This window comes from Equus caballus, chromosome 4 (assembly GCF_041296265.1).
Source record: "Equus caballus isolate H_3958 breed thoroughbred chromosome 4, TB-T2T, whole genome shotgun sequence".
NCBI lineage: Eukaryota > Metazoa > Chordata > Mammalia > Perissodactyla > Equidae > Equus > Equus caballus.
Genome location: NC_091687.1, coordinates 4248579 through 4272603, shown reverse-complemented (window position 1 = coordinate 4272603; position 24025 = coordinate 4248579). Strand labels below are relative to the sequence as shown.

The 24025-nt window shown below is 39.3% G+C and overlaps 1 protein-coding gene across 2 annotated transcripts in view; it reads left to right on the top strand.

Annotated features, from left to right (window-relative positions):
• The window catches only part of RELN (reelin), a 459089-nt gene that overhangs the window by 328576 nt on the left and 106488 nt on the right, over window positions 1-24025 (top strand). For both annotated transcript variants that reach the window (XM_023638850.2, XM_070265359.1), the window contains exons 21-24: window positions 10110-10302; window positions 11039-11151; window positions 16658-16795; window positions 17658-17844. In XM_023638850.2, the coding sequence (XP_023494618.1) occupies window positions 10110-10302; window positions 11039-11151; window positions 16658-16795; window positions 17658-17844 (631 nt within the window). The remainder of the gene's footprint in view (window positions 1-10109; window positions 10303-11038; window positions 11152-16657; window positions 16796-17657; window positions 17845-24025) is intronic.

Below are 24025 nucleotides of genomic sequence, written 5' to 3'. Positions count from 1 at the left end.
CCCGAGTGTTCTCCCACTTGCTTTGGTTATGTGTATCTGCCTTTCATATAAAAGAGACTTTTTTCTGGAGATGGGAAAGAGGCTCTGGGGAAATGCATAAAGAACACTTTCTTTGAGTGAAGATAACCTCAAAATCTTGTCTGTGTTTATTACAGCACTTAAGTAACTATAGTTTTGTAAAACTTGCCTTCTCCCCAGTTCACTCATGTGCTCATTTTATTTAACATTCTTTGGGTGCCTTTGACAGGCATGACAGAATGGGAAGGACATGAAAGTAGAAATCAGAAGGCCTAGTTTCTAGCTTTTTAGTAACTGTGTGACTCTGGGACCAGCAACTCAACTTCTCAGTTTTCCTTCTCCATACTCAATGTTAGGGGATCCCTGAGGGTCTCCCAAATAGTCTTGACTCAAAGATCAAATGAGATAATCCAGCTCTTGGAAAACCACTATGTCCTGTACCAACATCAGATGCTTCTGTGAGGGGCACGAGGTTCTGAGTTCTTTAGGGAATCCAGAGATGAACCAGTTGGGATCTCTCCCTGAGGACAAGCCTCCAACCTGGTCAGGAAAACATGAAATTAAGCAAGGGAGGGGGAGGCCAAAGGAGCTGTACTATGGACTGAGTATAGAGCTATGGAGACTCGAGTTACATTACGGTGTCATCCTTTACCAGAGTTATAATAGAGCGCCTACTAGCCTTCTTGGAGGTGGCAAGGAGAAGGCAGAGGGAGGTAATCGTGTCCTGGTGGAGAGATTTATTCCCATTCTCTCATTAAATCTTGGAATTGGATCCAAGAGCTTTTTTATTGTTCCTTTATTTTTGAGGCACTCTTGCAGATCAACGTGAATAAAACTAAACCTCCTGATTCCCAATGCCTTCTTTCTCCAGGATTTCGCCCAAAATGCTGATGTGGACTATTCTTGTCCATTTCTATGATTGTAATAGAAAAGAAGTCTAGCTTTATTTCTGCCTTTATAAACATATCTTGACTTAGACAAGCAGCAAAGAGGAGCAGTTTCATGAATTAAAGAACGGCGGTCTGTGAAATTCTCTTAAAACTCCAGCTGAGTATGAACATCAAAGTATATGGGAGGAAAAACTCAGACCTAATATCACTGGCTTTTAGTCAGGCTTGAATAAATCATAAACTACCAAGTGAACTTGTGCTATGAATGGTCAAGATTGGACGTAGATTTGTGTGCTTTTCTTGTGTTATTTTGCTTCAAATTAACACATCAGGATAGGTAGCATACAGTGCCATTAAGTATGGCAGGTGATCAGTTAGAAATGTAGTCAGCTCAACAAAAACAACAGGAAAAGACTGACCATGGCATAAACAGAAGTGAAGAGGCTTCTTTGTCACTGGGAGCAAGCTGTCCTAGGATAGGCAGGTCCACCACTGGTTACTTATGACTAAGATCATATGGTATTTGACTTTCTCCCTCTGACTGTTTCACTTAGCATAATACCCTCAAGGTCCATCCATGTTGTCACAAATGGCCAGATTTCTTCATTTCTTATGGCTGAGTAGTATTCCACTGTGTATATATACCACATCTTCTTTATCCCTTTGTCCCTTGATGGGCACCTAGATTGCTTCCAGGTCTTGACTATTGTAAATAATGCTGTGATGAACATAGGGGTACATGTATCTTTACACATTTGTGGTTTCATGTTCTGTGGATAGATACCCAGCAGTGGAATAGCTGGATCATATGGCAGCTCCATTCTTTATTTTTTGAGGAATCTCCACGCTGTTTTCCATAGTGGCTGCACCAGTTTTGCACTCCCACCAGCAATGTATGAGAGTTCCCTTCTCTCCACATCCTCTCCAACACTTATTTCCTGTCTTGTTAATTATAGCCATTCTGACAGGTGTGAGGTGATATCTCATTGTAGTTTTGATTTGCATTTCCCTGATAATTAGTGATGTTGAACATCTTTTCATGTGCCTGTTGGCCATGTGTATATTTTCTTTGGGGAAATGTCTGTTCAGATCTTTTCCCCATTTTTTAATTGGGTTTTGAGTTTTTCTGTTGTTGAGATGTATGAGTTCTTTATATATTTTGGATATTAACCCCTTATCTGATATATGGTTTGCAAATGTCTTCTCCCAATTGTTATCTTTTTGTTTTCTTGATGGTTTCCTTTGCTGTGCAGAAGCTTTTTAGTTTGATGTAGTCCCATTTGTTTATTTTTTCTATTGTTTCCCTTACCCAGTCAGACATGGTACTTGAAAATATGCTGCTAAGACTGATGTGGAAGAGCATACTGCCTATGTTTTCTTCTATAAGTTTCATGGTTTCAGGTCTTACATTCGAGTCTTTAATCCATTTTGAGTTCGTTTTTGTGTATGGTATAAGGTAATGATCTATTTTCGTTCTTTTGCATCTGGCTGTCCAGTTTTCCCAACACCATTTATTGAACAGACTTTCCTTTCTCCATTGTGTGTTCTTGGCTCCCTTGTGAAAAATTAGCTGTTCATAGGTATGTGGGTTTATTTCTAGGCTCTCGAATCTGTTCCTTTGGTCTGTGTGTCTGTTTTTGTGCCAGTACCATGCTGTTTTGATAACTATGGCTTTGTAGTATATCTTGAAATCAGAAAGTGTGACACCTCCAGCTTTATTCTTTTTTCTTAGGATTCCTTTGGCTATTTGGAGTCTTCTGTTGTTCCATATACGTTTTAGGATTCTTTATTCTATTTCTGTGAAAAATGTCATTGGAACTTTGATAGAGATTTCATTGAGTCATTAGATCTCTTTAGGAAGTATGGACATTTTAACTATGTTAATTCTTCCAATCCAAGAGCATGGAGTAGCTTTCCATTTCTTTCTGTCTTCTTCAGTTTCTTTCAACAATGTTTATAGTTTTCAGTGTACAGTTCTTTCACCTCTTTGGTTAAGTTTATTCCTAAGTATTTTTGTTGTTGTTGTTGCAATTGTTAATGAGATTGTATTCTTAATTCTCCTTCTGCTTCATGGTTAGTGTATAGAAACGCAACTGATTTTTGTATGTTGATTTTGTATCCTGAAAATCTACTGTATTTAATATTATTTCTTAAAGTTTTTTTGGTGGATTCTTTAGGCTTTTCTATGTATAAAATCATGTCATCTGCAAATAGTGACAGTGTCACTTCTTCTTTTCCAATTTGGATCCCTTTTATTTCTTTTTCTTGCCTGGTTGCTTTGACTAGGCCTTCCAATGCTATGTTAAATAAGAGTGGTGAAAGTGGGCATCCTTTTCTGTATCCTTTTCCTAGAGTGATAGCTTTCAGTTTTTCTCCATTGAGAATGATATTAGCTGTGGGTTTGTCATATATGACCTTTTTACACTGAGGTACTTTCCTTCTATACCCATTTTATTCAGAGTTTTTATCATAAATGGATGCTGTATCTTGTCAAATGCTTTCTTTGCGTCTATTGAGATGATCATGTGATTTTTATTCTTCATTTTTTTAATGTGGTGTATCACATTGAGGGATTTGTGAATGTTGAATCATCCCTGCATCCCTGGAATAAATCCCACTTGATCACAGTGTATGATCTTTTTAATGTATTGTTATATTTGATTTGTTAGTATTTTGTTGAGGATTTTTGCATTGATGTTCATCAGTGATATTGGCCTGTAATTTTCTTTTTTTTATGTTGTCCTCGTCTGGTTTTCGTATCAGGGTAATGTTGGCTTCGTAGAATGAGTTAGGAAGCCTCCCCTCCTCTTCAATTTTTTGGAAGAGTTTGAGAAGAATAGGTATTAAGTCTTCTTTGAATGTTTGGTAAAATTCACCAGGGAAGCCATCTGGTCCTGGACTTTTGTTTTTTGGGAGGTACTTGATTACTGTTTTGATCTCCTTACTGGTGATTGGTCTATTCAAATTCTCTATTTCTTCTAGATTCGGTTTTGGAAGGTTGTATAATTCTAAGAATTTATCCATTTCTTCTAGATTATCCAATTTGTTGGTGTGTAGCTTTTCATAGTATTCTCTTATAATCTTTTGTATTTCTGAGGTGGCCATTGTAATTTCTCCTCTTTCATTTCTGATTTTATTTATTTGAGTCTTCCCTCTTTTTTGCTTGGTGAGTCTAGCCAAAGATTTGTCTGTTTTGTTTATCTTTTTAAAGAATCAGCTCTTGATTTGATTTATTTTTTCTATTTTTTTTTTTAGTCTCTCTTTCATTTATTTCTGCTCTGATTTTTATTATTTCCTTCCTTCTACTGATTTTGAGCTTTGTTCTTCTTTTTCTGCTTCCTTTAAGTGCACTGTTAGATTGCTTATTTGAGGTTTTTCTTGTTTGTTGAGAGAGGCTTGTATTGCTAAAACTTCCCTCTAAGAACTGCTCTTTCTGTTTCCCATAAATTTTGGCATGTCGTATTTTCATTTTCATTTGTCTCCAGGTATTTTCTGATTTCTCTGTTGATTTCTTCATTGACACAATAATTGTTCAGTAGCATTTTGTTTGATCTTAACCTATTTGTGGCTTTTATGATTTTCTTCCTGTAGTTGATTCCTAGTTTCATACCATTGTGGTCAGAAAATATGCTCAGTATTATTTTGATCTCCTTAAATTTATAGAGACTTGTTTTGTGGCCTAATATGTGATCTATCCCAGAGAATGTTCCATGTGCATTTGAAAAGAATGTATTCTGTGGTTTGGGGATGGAATATTCTATATATATCTACTAAGTCCAACTGGTCTAATGCGCCATTTAAGGCCAAAGTTTCCTTATTGATCTTCTGTTTGGATGATCTATCCATTGATGTAAGTGGAGTGTTAAAGTCCCCCACTATTATCGTGTTGCTATCTATTTCTCCTTTTACGTCTCTTAATAATTGCTTTATATATTTATGTGTTCCTGTGTTGGATGCATAGATATTTACAGTGTTTTATCCTCTTGTTGGATTGTTCCCTTTATCATTATATATTGCCTTTCTTTGTCTCGTGTTACAGTTTTTGTTTTAAAGTCTATTTTGTCTCATAAGTATTGCTACCCCAGCTTTCTTTTCATTGCTGTTTACATGAAGTATCTTTTCCCATCCTTTCACTTTCACTTTGTGAGCATCTTTAGGTCTGAAGTGTGTCTCTTGTATGCAACATATATATGGGTATTGTTTTTTTATCCATCAGCCACCCTCTACCTTTTGGTTGGAGCATTTAGTCCATTGAAATTTAAAGTAGCTATTGATAAGAATGTACTTATTGCCATCTTTTTACTTTTTTTCTGGGTGTTTTAGTAGTTCTTCTCTGTTCCTTTATTCTTCTGTTGCTCTCTTGCCTTGTGGTTTGATGGCTTTCTTTAGTATTATGTTTGGGTTCCTTTCTCTTCATTTTTTGTGTATTTGTTATAGGTTTCTGTTTTGTGATTACCATGAGCTTCATATATAATTACCTACATATGCAGCATTCTGTATTAAGTTGATGGTTTCTTTAGTTTGATCTCTTGCTAAAAGCTCTACTCTTTTACTCCCCTCCTCCCATATTTTATGTTTTTGATATCATATCTAACCTCTTTTTTTGTGCATGTGTATCCATTACCCTCTTATCACAGAAATAGATAATTTTAGTACTTTTCTCATTTGACTTCATATTAGCTTCATAGGTGGTTGATCTACTACCTTTACTGTATATTTGCCTTTACCAGTGATTTTACTGCCTTTTTTTGTTGTTGTTAACTTTCTTAATCATATTCGTGGTCCTCTCTTTTTCACTTAAATAAATCCCTTCAGCATTTCTTGTAAGGCTGATTTCTTGGTGATAAACTCCTTTAGTTTTTGCTTGTCTGGGAAACTCTTTATCTGTCCTTCCATTCTGAATGATAGCCTAATGGGGTTTCCTTTGTATGTAACTTGTTGTCTTTCTCTTGCGGCTTTTAAGATTCTTTCTTTATGTTTAATTCTTGACATTTTAATTATAATGTATTTTGGTGTGGACCTCTTTGGGTTTGTCTTGTTTGGTGCTCTCTGTGCTTTCTGTGCCTGGAAGTCTGTTTCCTTCCTTAGGTTAGGAAAGTTTCAGCTATTATTTCTTTGAATAGCTTCTCTGCCCCTTTGTCTCTCTCTTCTCCTTCTGGAACACCTATAATGTGGATGTTAGTGCACTTGATGTTGTCCCAGAGCTCCCCTAGACTGTTCTCGTTCTTGTTAATTCTTTTTTCTTTTATCTGTTCAGTTTGGGTGATTTCCTTGATTCTTTCCTCCAGCTCACTGATCCGTTCTTCTGTATCATCTACTCTGCTTTTGAGTCCCTCTAGTGGATTTTTCATTTCCGGTATTGTATTCTTCATTTCTGATTGGTTCTTTTTTATATTTTCCAATTCTTTGTTGAAGTTCTCACTGAGTTCATCAATTCTTCTCCCAAGATCAGTGAGCATCCTTCAGATTCTTAGTTTGTACTTTGTCAGGTAGATTGTTTATCTCTGTTTCATTTAGTTTTTTTCTGGGATTTTGCCCTATTCCCTTACTTAGAACATATTCCTTTGTCTCCTCATTTTGCCTGTTTGTGCTTATATCTATGCATTAGGTAGGTCAGCTACATCTTCTGATCTTGGAGAGATGGCCTCATATAAGAAATGCCTTATGAGGCCCAACAGTGTGCTTCCCTCTCTTAACAAGTTCAAGGTGTTCCAGGAGTGTCCCCTATGTGGGCTACATGTGTCCTTCTGTTGTGACAGGGTTGCTGTTCCTGCAGGTGCCCAGGGAGACTAGGCTGTCCCCCTGGCTGGCTGGTTGTAATGCTCAGCTGCATGGGGCTGCTATGGACCCTTCAGTCACTTTATTGGACATGGGAAACCCCAGCACAGTTGGCTGCAAGGTCTAATAGCACATTCCTATTGCACATTTTCTGTTAAGTGAGTAGGCCCCAAGCATGGCTGGTTGCTAATTTCAGGGGCTTACAATTGCTTTAGGCCTCCGGCCCGCAAGGCTGTTGTCAGCTCTCTCAGGATTGCAGCTGAGTGGGGCCAGCCTCAGGCATGGGAGTGCCCAGTTGTTTCATGTTTTGGAAGGTTGGGCCAATCCCCTATGTGGCTATTTGAGCAGCACAAGTCTGCTGCAGCTGACAACAGGGCCACACAGCCCATTGACAGAGTCCTGCCCTGTGCCCACACTCTGACCCACTGAAGCAGACCCAGTTGCCCCACTGCAGAGGCCCCACACACTCCACCAATGCAGACCCACCCCTCACCCACACCCTGTCTCACAGAGGAAGACCACTTGCCTGGCTACAGAGTTTCCAGGCACCCCACTTATGCAGGCCCACAAGTTGCCTGAGGGCATGCTGTTGGGTGGGCCCAGTCCCTGGGTGGGCTGCCTGTCCTGGCTGAGCTGGACTAAGGGGTGCTCTCGTTGGTGGGGCAGACCCTGGGCTAACAGCCAGGGGAAGGACTCCAATGGCATCTGCCAGAGTCTGGGTCAGCACACCTGTACTAGGTCACAATAATGGGTGCTGCCAGTGTCTCAGTCCCTGGGGAGGTCTCACCTCTCGCCAAGATGTGCACAGAGCCTACCAAGTGAGTCTCTTTCCAACAAAGGACTGGGCACCTTTCTTTCTGGTGATCTTAGGTTGCTTTCCAAAATGAGTCCATTTGTGCATGAGCCCTTTAACTGCAGGCTTCTTTTCTCTTATGTTCTATCACTTTTCTGGGAGTATTCCTTGTTGTAGTTAATAGCCAGAAAAGCCGGATATTATGACACTTGTCTCAGTTGTGCTGAGTCCAAAAGCTGCTTATTGTGGTAAGGCTCCCCCGCTCAGATCCCCCACTCCTCCAGGGAAGGCTGTGAACCTTAGGATTGCTCCTGGCCAGCCATGAGGTGCTGTGGCTTGAAGATGGCTTTTTTCTCTCCAGAAAGGAATTTCTGCTTCTTCCACCTCAGCCAGCACCACCCCTTGTTGTGGGGGTTCTTTTTATCCAGTTTTCAATTCTCTCTCAGGGGCAATTGTTCCAGGAGTAGTTGTAAATTTGTTGTGTCCGTGGGAGGAGGTGAGTTCAGAGTCTGCCTACACCACCATCTTGACACAGTCCCTGGGAATCTTCTCCTGGGTTTTAGGGGACTCAGAAGGCCCTGTGGGTGTCTGTTGAGTCTTCTATTCTCCTCTCATGGCTTCTCATCTCTTCAGTCCTTATATAGTCTCCTCAGAAGCCAATGATTTTTAAATTAACTCTAAATGAAAATTTCTCAAAACTGCAGTGTTTTCTTCTTCATCTTAGAGTAATAGAAGGGCAAAAAGATAGTGTTGGTTAAGAGGTTTTGGAGACAGGCAAGACTGACTTCTCATTGAGTCTTTACCAGTTACTATCTCCATATTCTCATTTATTAAGTAGAAAAAACTTTCCTGCTTCACAGAGTTATTGTAAGGCTAGAACTAAGGAAGACAGTGTGGGTCTTGCACTTAGCACAGTCTTTGGATATGGCCTAGACCCAGCAACTGGTGGGCAGCTTTATTAATAACAATAAACGAGGTGTAAGCACTGGATTTCTAAGACCAGCAGTACCGAATATGACTTTTCCCTTCCTTTTATTGAACATTCAGTTAATGCAGAGATTGAGGCTCTTACATTTTCTTCTTTTATTCGTTGTCCAAGTGCAAAACCTTAATTTAAACCTGTTAGTTAAACAGTAATTAGTCATTATTGGGAAAAAGCTTGCATTTTATAATCTTGAGCCCAAGCCCATGTTGATCCTCTTTGTGGACAATGTTTCATCTCTAAATAACATCTTAATCTGCAAGACGCAAGTCAGGGTAGCTACTCCTTATTTTGCTGATTCAGCAAAGGATGATTAAGGAAAAATATTAAATGCATCAAAGACTTCACAGAATATTGCAGCATCTCCTTTGTCTATGTCAGCTAGGCCCCTTAATAGGAATTGTCATTGAAGAGTGGTACTGGACCACTTGAGAAGAGCAGTACCAAGTACTGTGACAGACAAGCCCCAGCCTGGTTGGCCCTGGGAGTATTTACATTGACCCATATCAACTACAGTGAAAATGTGCCCATATTTTAACCCCCTCTCATAGATTATAAAGTCCTTGAGCAGTTGTCTCTAAAAAAGTAATTGTGTCTGCCTTCAAACGGTTTACAATTACATAGTACTTAATTGGGACCCAGTAAAACACATGAATTTTACTGACTTGAGGCACAACCATTAAAATTACATTATGATGTAAATATTTTCAGTATTTAATGCCTGAGCATTAAAGACTATTTGGAAAATAAGAAAAAAAAAACTTTTAAATTGTCCAATTTCCCACCACCAAACAGCTACTGTAAACATTGTGATGAATTTCCTTTATGTCTCATTTTGTGGATTCTTTTTAATTTTTATTTTTATTTATTTATTTTTGGTGAGGAAGATTGGCCCTGAGCTAACATCTGTTGCCAATCTTCCTCTTTTTGCCTGAGGAAAACTGTCGCTGAGCTAACATCTGTGCCAGTCTTCCTCCATTTTGTACTTGGGACCTGGCCACTGCATGGCTTGATGAGCAGTGTCTAAGTCTGTGCCTGGGATCTGAACCCACGAACCCCAGGCTGCCAAAGCAGAGCGCACAAACTTAACCACTACACCACCCAGCTGGCCCCTCATTTTGTGGATTTTTTTAATCTCATTTTATCATTTGCATGTTAATTTAATTGTATTACCTTCATAAATATTTTAAATATGGATAATCTGTCAAGCGGCTATACCAGTTTACTTAAGCATTCCATTTTCCCTATAATTTGACATTGAAATGGCTACCAATTACTATTATAAGTAAACCAATATTCACCATATTTCATAAAATTGTCTTTGAATTTAGGATTATTTCCTTAGGATAGATTCCAAGAAGTAAGAATAATGAGTGAAAGGGTTTCAACTCACGAGCAACGTATGAGTGAATACTCATTTCCAAATACATTTGACAACTCGAAGTGTTAACTTTAAAAAAAAAAAATTCTTGCTTTGATAGGAAGATTGTTTTAAATTGCATGTATTAGATTGACTGAAATGCGTTCTAGAACATGGCAAGGTTTAAACAAGTAAAATGAAACTATTTTGGTGCATGATATGAAATGAAGAGGTTAACTTATACATATAGTTGTTTTTAATTTTCCGATTTCCACCTCTGTCTTTCAGTTTTACAGGAGATTCTAAACTGGCCTCAAGTATGCGCTATGTGGAGACCCAATCAATGCAGACAGGAGCATCCTATATGATTCAGTTCAGTTTGGTGATGGGCTGTGGCAAGAAATACACTCCTCACATGGACAACCAGGTGAAACTGGAGTACTCAACCAACCACGGCCTTACCTGGCACCTCGTGCAAGAGGTCAGTCTATTTTTTTTAAAGCTTGTGATAGGTAACCCCTTCTTTTTCCATAGGAAGCAAAAGAATTACAATTCTACAGGTTTAGGTTTGGTTGAAAAGGAACATTGTTATTTGTAAGAGAATTGACGTAAAGTCAGTCTTGCAGCAGATTCCAAGGATGCCACATTCTGCACCATCAGATACTAAAGGATAATTGACAGTAAAAAAGAAATGGGAATAACCTCAGGACTGCGTACTCTAGGATGGTATTTTCTCTGATCCTCTTCCTCTATAACGTGTCTCTTTCTTCTTTCCCTGTAGCGTGTCTTCATCGGTTCTTTTCTAAGTTTCTTTACCCATAGGTAGACTCTATTAAAAATATGGTGTGTCTTGTCTTAAAAAACAAAAAGGAAATACATAGATCTAGTTTCTTGGAATAAAATGTACTTCTTTATATATACATACTAGTAATCTGACATTGCAATAAATGCATAAATATCATAGGGAATAGAGTAATTTTCCCAAATGCCAATGTTATGATAGCAGGTCAAAAAATGGATCTGGAAGACATTTAATTCCATTGTGGCATCTCATTTCCCAAATATTTTAGCTTCATGGAAGGAAAAAACCATGGATTGCATCCCTATTGCAAATGGTTAAGATTATGACATTAGATCTCTCTAAGGTCTTTTTCACTTATGGTGAGCCCCTGGAGGAAATAGAAGCTGGGTTTAATTTTTGCCTGACTCTCTTTTAGGAATGCCTTCCGAGTATGCCAAGTTGTCAGGAGTTCACATCAGCAAGTATTTACCATGCCAGCGAGTTCACACAGTGGAGGAGAGTCACAGTGCTTCTTCCCCAGAAAACTTGGTGAGACATGACATCTTCAGACATCATCGTTGCTTTAACTTTTACCATCTCTGTTAGCATGACTTGAATATGAAGAAGAGTTAAGACAATGGCAAGATGCATGCATTTTATTTTCTTTCATCATCAAAAGACCCAGATCTTTCTTTTGTACTGAGGATACTTGAAAAATAGAGCTAATGAAAATTTGGTTTTCAAACCAAATTTTCCTAGGTTTTTCTGACCTCTCTTTTTGCCCCAACTTTTCTTTTTATGGAAGAACTCAGTGATCCTATTCCTTTAGGTTTGACATATAAAAGGGAATGACACCAGAATCTAGACTTCTATGTCAAGACAGTTTGGATTGCAAGGCTGTTTTCTTGCTGTGAAGTCCTACTTTCTGTTTCAAAAGCCTAATATACACTCTTTTTCTCTATTCACATTCTTTTAGTAACAATAAAAATCATTCCGCAGGAAGCCTCAGTAACTAGGAATAAAATTAAACATTTGAAAATGTGAAAGAGAAAAGCACATTTTCTTCCCCAAATACAGTATTACACTGTTTCGTGTTAGGTTGATCGCTCTGAGTACAGTATGAGGAATAGGTTGTAGGAGAAAGAGTGCAGACAGGGTGACCAGTCAGGCGGTTCCAGGCATTACCTGTTTAGGTGACTTGGAGTATGACTGTAGCAGACATGGCAAGAATCGTCATTTGTGAAATATGTTTTAATCAAATAGGGCTGGATGGACTAGATGGACTACGTGGGGACTGTGATAGAAAGGGAAAAATCAAAGACAGTTTCTAAATTCTGAGCCTGGGAAGATTGTTGGATGGCAGTACCAATGACAGGGATGGGAAAGACTGAAGAAGGTGTGGATTTGGGGCAGGAAAGTAAGAGTTCTGTTTTTGTGATATGAAGTTTGCCATATTTACCTATCCAAGCAGAAATATCAAGAAGCCAATGAGGTTTGGACTGAAGAGTTAAATACTATAAGTACTCTTTAAAGCCCTGGGACATGATGAGCTTACCCAAGAAAGAGTCTTGGACTAGAAATGAGAAAGCCTGAGTTCTTAGTATATCTCTACGAATGATTGATTAACCACGTGATTTTAACCATTCACAACCTCTTCAACCCTGATTCCTTATGAGTATAATGAAGAGGTTTAATGAGATGATCTTAAAGATCCCTTGTGGGTCTGGAATTCTAGGATTCTGTGATTTGTGTAGTAGGAAAAGCATACAAGAGACAACAATTACATTTTTCGGTGGTATCTGCCTTCCAAGAGCCCTTTTGTGAAGAGAAAATTACTAAATAAACCCTTCTCTGATTATTTTATATGGAAGTTAGGCTCTACACAAAAACAGTTGTTTAGATAAACACTTAGAATTATTATTATACCTCTTTTAGTGGAAGATTGAATTACTGCATTATATAAGATGCCTCCTTGATTATTTTTGAGGATTCATCATTATGTCAGTTGGAATAAAATGCTTGAAATTTGATTTCCACAGATTTTTTATATCCAACTGTGAGCCATTTCCTCAATACTCTATTAATGCTTTGTATAACAATTCGCTACTTTCTCTAACATCCTACTTTTTTATGTCTACTGCTGGGAATATAATCAAGACTTTCATCTAATTTCAATGATATTCCAAGCGTATCTATCAAGATTCTAAAAACCAACACATCAAGCAGTTGAAATCCTGGTCGGATTGTTGCAAAGCTACTGAGGTTTATTTTTTTTTTCGTTTTGTTGCCGTTAAGTACATTACTCTCGTTATTTAAAAAAACACTGATTTTTATTCTCTGACATGTGGGATACAATTTCAAAATTATGATGGAAAGATAATATTGATGGTGTATTTTAGAGATGTCTTTTCATCCCCAGAAATGTTATAAACTATTATTCGTAATTAACGTAGTTTAGGCAGTATCCTAAAAATATTGTCATTTATCAAAAAAACCTTTGCAGGTTATTTTACACTCAAATTATATGTCACATTGTTATTTCTTAGCTGAAAAGATAGTTGAAAGTTTTGGCATTGTCAGAAAAGGTCAGTTCTCATCAATGTTTACTAGACATTCGAGAGAAAGTAGATTGACCCTTAAACTGTTTCCAGTGCAGTGGGGTACTCATTAGATGTTGGGCAGTTAAATAGAATTGTAAGTCAATGTGCCTCAGTGAACCAAAGAGATATTTTATTACAGTGTATCTCTTTTTACAAACAGAAAAAAATCTACTACATTATTCCTCTATTTGCCTTTAAGTGCATGTAAGTAATTAATTGAATTTTGCTTTTCCAAATTTCCTTCGAAGCCCTGGATAAAGAAAGTAAAAATATTTTTTAAAAACAAACAACCCAAGAGGATATTTATTTTAACACTCCTAGGAACACTTAAACTAAACATTATTGCTAAATTTCAAAGAAAAAATAGTGCTCAGCTGGTGATTGTCATTGTTTTGGATCTGTAATGCTTAAAAGCTCAGCTATAAGGATAAAGTACGTTTATTCTCCTTGCCGTTCTTGATAACTTTTGCAAATAGCTTGTTTTTCTCGAGCATTGGAAAAAGAGAGGCCCGTTGAGTTTGAAGCAGAATTCCTTTTGGCAGATCTTTGTTCTGCTCTTTTGCTTTCAAGCATATGCACCTATAAACTGAATGCATTCAAGCAAATGTGGTCCCTACATTACTAAAAATCTGTTAACTTTGGAAAATATGCTAGATAGGAAGATAGGACAACTTAAGAGTGGAAATATTGAATATGAATACACCTGCTCAGAGAAATTCTATTGCATATGAACTGAACATTTGTTACCCAATGAAAATTAATTTTGTCTTTATGAGAGACATTTACATAAGAACAGGGTCTAATGAGACCCAAACAGCCATCAGTTGCTGATTTCATAAACAAATCAACACCGAATGACTGAATGAGTTTCGGAATAATTGGGTAAATGTGATTATAGTAACTCTGAAGGTGGAAAATACCATTTAGTCAGCCTTCGTTTCCCTTGATTCCTCAGGTTACCTAACTATCAAGAGAGGAGTCAATGCTATTTTATTTCAGTCTAGAAGTTTATATGGGGGGAAAAAAATCAAGTAAAGAAAAGACTGTCAACTTTTGTTGCCCTGGGAAATCCATAGTTTGGATTTTCAATGGAAGTCAACTTCACTTCATGATCCACACAGCGGAAGTCTCACTTTCAGACTCCAGCCAAAGGACGCAAGACTTTTCTCCTAAGAATACTTAGTTTTGAGAGCAAGGGAGAGAATTGGCAGATTAAATATTTGTATTGAGGGCAATATTTGGCCGTGATGCAGCTGCAAATGAGTGGGATCGCACCTTCTCCTGGGTGACCAGCTGGAGGTGACTCAAACCGCTAATTTTTTTTCTCACAAAAAACAAAGCCAATATTCCCCCTCTTTTTGCTTCCTTTTCTGTTAATTAACATCGGCACATTAAACTGTGGATGGTAATTTTAAATGGAATAATCCACTTTAAGCTTTTTATCTTAAAGAAATGTTAATGTTTTTCAAGAGTTCAGAAGATACACGTAAGGATTAATTTAGTTAGAAAAAGAATTTAGAATGTCTACATGTGACTGTTTAGAAGCATCCGTACACTGGAAAATCCAGGGCAGGTTTCTTAAACCCTCTACCCCCATTTTAATGTTTGAAATATCAAAACTTCAAAATAATGTATGCCATGGGTTTCCGGTAGGCATGTGACTGTAAAGAAAATAAAATCACCTCGGTCAACCAACCACCAGAGTAATCATTAAATTTGTGAGCTGGAAGGGATCTTAGACGTCAGTTAGCCCAAGCCCTTTATTTGAGAGGTTAGGAACTAGAAGCCCCTGAAGGCTTAAATTTCTCACTAAAGGTCACACAGCTGATAAATTGCACAGCCAGGATCCTGGGGGTCGGGTCCCCTGACTAAGAACACATTATTCACTCCATTACCTACAGAAGTTAGAAACAAGCTGCCCTCTCCTGGCCTGTCCTCCGTTCATTGACTCATTTATTTAGCAGACTTTTTTTGGACACCTACTTAATTCCGTTCCTGTGCAAACTATTGAAATAACAGATATCCGTCTCCCCAAAAGAGCTCACAGTCTAGACACCTGTGGCCCTAGACTTGACTTGGATTATAATCAATCTTAAGAGAATATAGTCCTCTCTCCTTTTCATGACGCTGGTGCGTGAGTCTTAATTTACTTCTTTTCTGTGGGGCTCTGTGCTCCACAACAATGTACCTACTTTTATAGCAGGATTTTCTAGAAACCATTTCTTAATGGGACTATGAAAATTGCGATGGCTGTTAGATTACAAATAGAAACTATTTCCATAGCGAGGTGCATCTGTCTCATTTGTACCATGACGAGCACTCAGATGCAGCAGACCTCAGTGAATCCTGGAATTATCCTACGAGGAAGGAAAAAGCAACCTATTAGCCACAGATCGTTGGTAAAATAAACAATAAAGGCTTAGCCTGGATTTTAACAGTCTGTTATGTACTTAGGGAGTATTTAATATGTGGGTAATTGATGCAGTAGACTTTAGTGGATCGTTCGGAGCCGTTAAGATTGAGTCTATCTGTAGATGGTGTGCTTAGAGAGGTTTTAATCGGTGGAACTGAGCATGCACGTTAATCCTGCAAATCCTTTTCGTTTTCTTTTGTTTTGCACTTTGACTAATAAGAACTAATCACGGATCCTTGAAAGTTTCTAGAGGTGAAAAATATAAGGTGACTTTAAAAGGATTTTTTGTGGTGATCAATGAATGGAAGCCTTGACGTTGCTCTCAGAATATCCTCTTCCTTAGACTTTATGGCTGGTTTAGATGAATCAAGGTCCCAGGTGTTTCTCTCTGTGTAATGGACTGATTAACTTTTTATCTCCACTTAACATCACCTTGTCCATGAAACCCAAGCAAGTTAATGTTTCAGAAATAATAAGCAGAATTTAGCACCTAGATGTTCTTACTTGTAATATAGCACATTGTAGCATGTGCCCTCACCCCCACACAATACCCCTGAGCAAAACTTTTGTTTATATTGAGAGCTAACTAGAAGTCTTTAGATAACTACTGATGTGTTCATTGTAAGAAATTCTATTACCCTAAGTTAAACACCTCACATTTTCATCTGTGAAAGAAAGGCTGTTTAGTATATATCTTTACTTTTTTAAAAATATTCTTTCTTACTTCCTGTCTTTTCCTAGCGTCAAATCTCTGTGCAACAACAAAAAAAATTCTCCTATTTTGATTTTCTTTAAAACATATCAAATTAAGTTAAAATTGAGGTATATACAAAATAGGCAGTTTTCTAACTTTCCTTCATGATAGAATTGTTGCATTGGATAGCAGTTGAGTGGAAATTAAACCGCTAAAGAGAAACGACTGGCAGCTAAATACAAGCTCCAGAAAGTTAGTCATCTGAAAGAATTTGGGCTCTGGCCTTCTTCACCTCTGCCACCACATGTCAGTTGACATATTGCGTTTCTCTCTGTACCTTGTTTCTAGGTCCAGTGCCACCCGCTTCCGTTGGAGTCAGAGCTATTACACAGCCCAGGACGAGTGGGCTCTGGACAACATTTACATCGGGCAGCAGTGCCCGAACATGTGTGGCGGGCATGGCTCGTGCGACCGTGGCCTGTGCAGGTACGCACCACAGAGCGTGACTGGTTTCCTGCTTCTCGGGATCCGTGTGTGTAGGGGACCACAGCACTTGTCATCGGAGCTCTACGGATAGACTGACAAATGCTGAAATAACCCGAAGAAAATGATCTTCGTTTCTGTTCTTATTTTAGATGTAAAAGATACTGTTGCATTTAAATAAGTCTAAAGCCATATATTCTAAACTTGAAAATCTAACCCCAAGACGAGGCCTCCTGGGTTTAAATTTCAGTTTGTTCATTAACCCCACAATCCTCTTTGGTGGTTAAAAGAGCCTTGGTATAGTTTCCCTTTCCTTCCCCTGGCTGTCTTAAAGCGCCAGTCAGACACTGCTACACACTGTCCTACACCACTTCGCCAGAAGCTCAAGGTTGTATACAGGGGTCACTGGGGATGATCGCTAATGAGGAGGAGAGAGGAACACACTCGAGTACTTACTCTAAATGAGACATCATTTAATCAGAAAGAGGAACTGTAAAACGTGGCCAGAGTTACATGTTGGTTGAGCAGACAGACGTTTGTATGTGACTTTTTACGGCTACAGGAGAATCCCGCTCTCCTTCCCCATGACACCCCCAAGCACATCCATATCCTTCTTCATTACTACTTGACACGTCAGTTCTACCGTTACAGCACTGTTCTTTTCAGAAAGGATTCTATCCACTTTTTTTGCAGTGTGAGAAACTGAAGGTTGTTACCACCCCATACGCAGATGAACACCGTACAGAAAAATCTAGTGTGACTGCTGAGCCCCGAGCACAGTGAGACAGGAAATGCTGCAGGTCGCATGGCCGTGGCAGTCACAGATGAGACTGTGACTTCTTTACTTGGTCCTCCTCTCCCACAGGTGTGACCAGGGATACCAAGGCACTGACTGCCAACCGGAAGCTGCTCTTCCGTCCACGATTATGTCGGATTTTGAGAACCAGAATGGTTGGGAGTCTGACTGGCAGGAAGTTATTGGGGGAGAAATTGTAAAACCGGAACAAGGGTGTGGGGTCATCTCTTCTGGATCGTCTCTGTATTTCAGCAAGGTATGACTAAGACCTGGGCGTTCGTGATGGCTGAGGCATGACTTTGGGGGACTGAGTGATCAGAGCAATGACTCTTTCAATACGTGACTGATTTATGGAGCAGTCTGAACTCGGAAGGTACAAATATGAGATGGTTTTCTTTTTCCCCCACATTCCCTGCTTTTAACTGGGCTTTGTCAAATTCCTATTACTTAACTATGTTTGGGAAACTCATAGTTTTATGCTTGTTTTTGGTTACTACAAATCCAGGCTAGCCCAGTTTAAAATTCCTGCCCCTCTTGTATTTGATTTAAATCTCACGGCTTTCCTTTCCTCCAGTGCCATCCAGGTTTCTGTCTTGAGGGTCTCTGAGTTGGCAGGATCTTGGCCTCTTCCCATCCCAGCCTTTGGAGGGTGTGTGGGCGCCGGCCTGTGGGTGAGGGGTGAGCAAGGGAGGTGGTGGTGGAACGTAGAGGTTAGAGCAGTGACTCTGGAGCCAGCCCGCCTGTTTCAATCAGATTCTACCACTTCCTAGCTGTGTGACATTGAGCAAATTCCTTAACTTCTCTGTGACTTGCCTTTTTCATCTGTAAAGTGGAGAGAATAAGGGTATCTACCTCATACGGATTATTATGCAGATTAAATAACTTAGAACTTGTAAATCATGTACACCAGTGCTTAACACATAGAAGCACTTCTATATTAAAATTGTGAGTCCATTAATCTCAAGAATATGATTGGAGGAAGAAGGAATAATGGTGAGGTTGAGGGTGTACAGAGCTGTTCCTGGGGAACCGACCAGCTGTCCATGGTGAGCAGACATCTCGGGTCCTATTTTGGCTCCATTTGGTGGCTGCTGGTGGCATCTGCTGATGTGGGACTGTCTTAGTCAACTTGGGCTTCTATAACGAAAATACTATAGATTGGGTGGTTTAAAGAGCAAACAGTTTTTTCTCACAGTTCTCGAAGCTGAGAAGTCCAAGATCAAGGCAGCTGCAGATCTGGTGTCCGGTGAGGACCCGCTTCCTGGTTTGCAGATGGCCATCTTCTCATATCCTCATGTGGTGGAGAGAGCAAAGAGGAAAAGCAGGCTCTCTCAAGTGTCTCTTCTTATCAGGGCACTAATCCCATCATGAGAGCTTAGGGGAGGGGAACCACCTCCTCTCCTCCCTTGCTACAGTCAAGGCAGGACATTCTTTTCTTCCTCCCTCCTCCAATTCATCTCTTCATATAGTCTTCAAAAGGACAAGGAGGGAGCAGGGCCACTTCTCCAACCTGAGCAACATATCTAATTATTGGCAGCTCTCTTTAGAATGTGGGATGCTTAACACCACTTCTTTCCAACAAGGACTATAGCCACTAGTTCAAGGACAACTGGAAATGTCCTCCTCCACATCGCCTAACAAGTTCACAGGTGTGGGTGATATACGTAGGGCTCGTGTGTTCCTGAATCTGTTTGGGCAGAAATCCAAAACGTTATTTTACGCAAATACAAAAATAGGTACAGGTTTTGTTTTGATGCAGGTGCAGAACAAAGAATCGTCAAGTAAACAAGATAGAGAGTGATAAAAAATCAAGGATGGATCTTATTTAACGATATTTTTTATCCATTGACATTGAAGCTCCCCCGATCATTGTCGTTAGAGATAATAGTCAATAAGTGACCCATACACATTGCGTAGATCTGGATACACTGTATAATTGTGCAGAAATGGGAAGATTGTGTCTCCCATAAGCATCAATTTTAAAACAAGATTATGAATCCCTAACCAATATATATCCACACACCCCAGTAAACGTGTGCATACACACAGATATTATAAATATATAATGGTTACATATCAATATTTCTTCCACTTAATTCATGATCATCACTGGAGTCAAACTACGTGGCTTGGTACCTGGGCTCCAAAAGTCATTAACTGGTTCTCCTTGCAGAGTTATAACATCCTTTTTATGTCTCAGTTTTCTCAAGTGGGATGTTGGGAGGATTAAGTGAGTAAATGCAGGTAAAGAATGAAGAACAGTGTTGAGCACATAGAAATAGCTCAATAAGTGTTAGCTACCATAATTACCTTTTATGAGAATGAATTTCAGGTTGTTGCCATTGCATATTTCCATACAGATGCCCTGCCACTAACGTACAGTCAGCATTTCAAAAGGAAAATCCTCCCCTTCCCTTCCCAAACCAGCTTTCTCCCTACATTTTTGTGTCAAGATCTGAGGATCATTTCTTTTTATTTTTTTCTCTTGGATCGATCAGATCTGTTTTGAATTCTAAGCGAGAGAAACTAACTTAAGCAAAAAAGGAGGACATTTGGTTCATGTCATCAAAACACAGGGACGGCTTAGATGAAACTGGCCTCAGAGATACCTGGAACCAGAAACTCAGATGCCCACAGAGCTCTCTCCTTGAGAGAAGACTGCTTTCAGGTCAGCTCTCATTAGAAGAGTAGAACCGTGGCCACGGAGCTTTCTGAGCAGCATCATAGGAATATCTGGGGAAGGTTCCTGGCATCCCGGGGAGTGGTGTACTGTCATTGGCATAGCCAGGGTCGTGTACTCACTCCTTTGGCAGAGAAGTGGGGTACACAGTTTGGCCGCCCCCACCGCCAGCATGATTAACATAAAGAGGGGCCAGAGGCAAGAGTCCTTCAACCTTTTGCAAACCACCCTAGATTAATTTATCTAAGAATGTGTTTCTAGCCTGTCACTCCCTTGTCACAAATGTTCAGGATGGTCTCCAATGCTGTTGCCCTAACTGCATAACTTATTTTCTTTCTCCAAACCTGAGCCCTCTGCTCCAAACAGGAGGCTATCCTCATCAACCCAGGTTTTGCCAATTTTCCTGTCTTGGCTTACTCTCCGCTGCCTACCTTTATGCCTTCCATCATCTCTGCATCCCGATAAACCTTGCAGCATCCTGCTCAAATCCTGCAGCTTCCATGGAGCTTTCTGGGACTATGGCAAACTGCACTGATCTCTGCTTTCTTTGAATTCCTCTCTCATTTGTGTTCTATACATATATAGATCGTATTTTTTTTTATTGTTTTTATTTTTTGGTGAGGAAGGTTGGCCCTAAGCTAATGTCTGTTGCCAATCTTCCTCTTTTTGCTTGAGGAAGATTGTCACTGAGCCAACATCTGTGCCAATACTCCTCTATTTTGTATGTGAGATGCCACCACAGCATGGCTTATGAGTGGTGCTAGGTCTGCACCTGGGATCTGAACCTGCAAACCCCAGGCCACTGAAGTGGAGTGTCGAACTTAACCACTACGCCACCAGGCCAGCCCCGGATCATATTTTAATTTTTATTCTCATAATACCCAGCAAAATGCAGAGTCCTGCTGACTGAGCTAACTCTAGATAAGATGTTCAAGTCAGACATACTTGTCATGTGCTAGGTGTTTATGTATCAATAAATACCCTTGAGACCAAGTCAATTGGAGACTTGATAAATGGTCATGTGACCAAATGGGGCTCAACAAGGCCTAGGATTTGGTCTACAACCCTACGTTGTCATTAGTATCACTGCACATTTCCATGAACTCTCCTTTCAAGTTTGGTTTTGTAACACATGGGATCACGCCTGGTATAATCGGCACCCAATGATTATTTGTTGAAGAAAGGAATGTATGAACAGATGAAGGAAAATTGGAAAACATAAGGTTCTGAAGAAAGGGTTATTTTCAAATAAATGTAGTAGAATTATTACTCTAGTGGCATTTTGATTAAAGGAGATTTAGTGGGAGGGTAAAACATGAAGATTTATGAAGTGTTTTAGAGGTTTTGTTATAAAGGCTCTAGATTCTGAAGGCATTTCCTTTAAAATTTATTTTCTCTAAACCCTTAAAGCAGTGAGCCATTTTAACCTAGAATGTTGGGGGGAAATTGGAAAGCATTTTCCACACTCCAGGAATGAGAGAGCCTTAACCTATTACTCCAGCATACACAAGTACACACATTGCATGTGTATATATACACACACGCATATATATATACACATCATATGTGTATATATACACACACGTCTATACACATACACACATCACATGTGTATGTATACACACATATATACACGTGCACACATCGCATGTGTATGTATGCACACACCTATAAACGCATGCATACATCACATGTGTATGTATACATGCACCTGTATACACAGGCACATATCACATGTGTATGTATACACACATGCACACATCGCATGTGTATGTATACGCATATCTATACACATACACCCATAAATACATTGATCGTAGCATAACAGATAAACTGCACAGCGTGTATTAACATTAAATTTTAAATTCTGACAAAAAGTTTGCCATGAGCCATTTCCTTTTTCTTTTTTTCTCCCTTTAAAACAATGTTCAGTATTTCAAGTCACTGAACAAAAGAAAATGATTTGTGCAATTCTCTAGGAAAAAACATCTTCAGTGCCAAACCAAGCATGTGTATGGTCTTTTCCGCCATTTACAAACTCCCACAAAACACTCTGTCAGAACCTCTGTAGACCAACACCATGGTCTGCTGAAAAAACAACACTGCTCTGTGAATTTCACAAGAGACCAGTCGTTCCACCGAGCTAATTGTGATAACTGGGTTTTTATAATTCTCCTCACCTTAGATCTCTACCCTCCTGCCTCGTTTCCACATGCCAAGTTTTTCATAGACATTTGCTGGATTGAAATTGATCAACTAGCTTCTGTAGGTTTTCTTCTCCAAATCATTCTTCCTGTAATGATCCTGAGGCATGAAAATTCTAGGTCAAGATTATAATAATCTCCGAGGTGTTTCTCGCTTATACTATTTCAAATCAAGGACAAGAAAAATTAAAAGCGCATATAATACTTGAAAATCCGTGTTACTTTTAAGGTTTTCCCAAATACATACTTAAAACTGAGAGTCCCACAGAATGAGTTTCTGCCTTGGCATTAACTTCAGCTCTCGTTTCACTGGCACTCTTGTTTATTTTTGAACCTCTTAATTGGGTTTAAATTTATCAGTAACAATATTAGCCCCCAGTATTTCCCCTGTGACTTCTAATAACTGAAACCCTTTCTTAATTAAGTTAGTGGATTAGAGTTGGGTTTAAATTGTGAGCGCAAGTGGTGTTTCTCTCTGTACTAGCTATCCTGTCTCAGTTTTTCCTCCCAACTTTTAATTGAACTCCTTGGGGGCTCTCCAGGACCAGTTCAGTGCAGTCCATGGATTAGCTTTCCCAGAGTCTGTTTGGTGGAAGAATCTCACTTGCAAAGCTTTTTTCAGTCCCGTTAGCATGAAACCATTTACGCTCGACCAGAATGACGACAAACCTCGTCAATTTCTATCTAACACCTCACAATAGGACTGTGACAAGCAAGCGACACACAAAGCAAAGGAAACAAGTTGCTAGATTTGTGGAAATTTTTAACATTTTTAAGACACAGAGAGACCATTTAGTGGTCAGAAAACTTATTTAAATGATTCCTCCCAACCTCTCTATTTCCAAGAAATAAAGAGAGAGAAAGAGAGAGCGAGGGAGAATAAGCGAGAGAGAGAGAGAAAGAGAGACTGAGGCTGACTGGGAGCCTGAGAGACTCAAGTACTCTTTCTTTTTGTCAAGAAGTTTCTGTCTTGCATGTTTCACATTTATTCCCGTGGGAGAAGGGTCAGGCATTTTTCTGGAGAGGATGTTCCCTCAGGAAGGCATGATGTGCGCCAGGCAAGTTACCTGCAGCATGTTATTTCATCCAGTTGTCACAACACCCTATAAGGAAGAAATTATTACCCATATTGTAGCTTTGAGGAGAATAAAAGCTCAGAGAGGTCACACAGCTAGTGAACATTATGAATAGTGGGCTGAGATTCAAACCCAGCTCCAACTGATTTCAAAATATAAGGTCTTTCTTCTGTTACTCTGCCTGGAGGAGATTTACAAAGCAAATATGGGGAGAGTTTTAATTAAAATTAATTTTGCTTTACTTTTAAAGACTTAAATACTCTGGTATAATTAGCAGTTCAAAGGGATGTCTTAACCAAGTCTGAGAACCAGTGATGCAGAGACTAATCGAATGTATCCAGAAACAGTTACCGTAACCAGAGCAGAGACAATTAAATGGCATAACTTGCTTCTCTCGCCAACAAATGGGGACAAAATCGTCTCCACATGGTGCTAGGATGCGCGTATGAATTTGAAACTGAAACAGCGATTGAATCC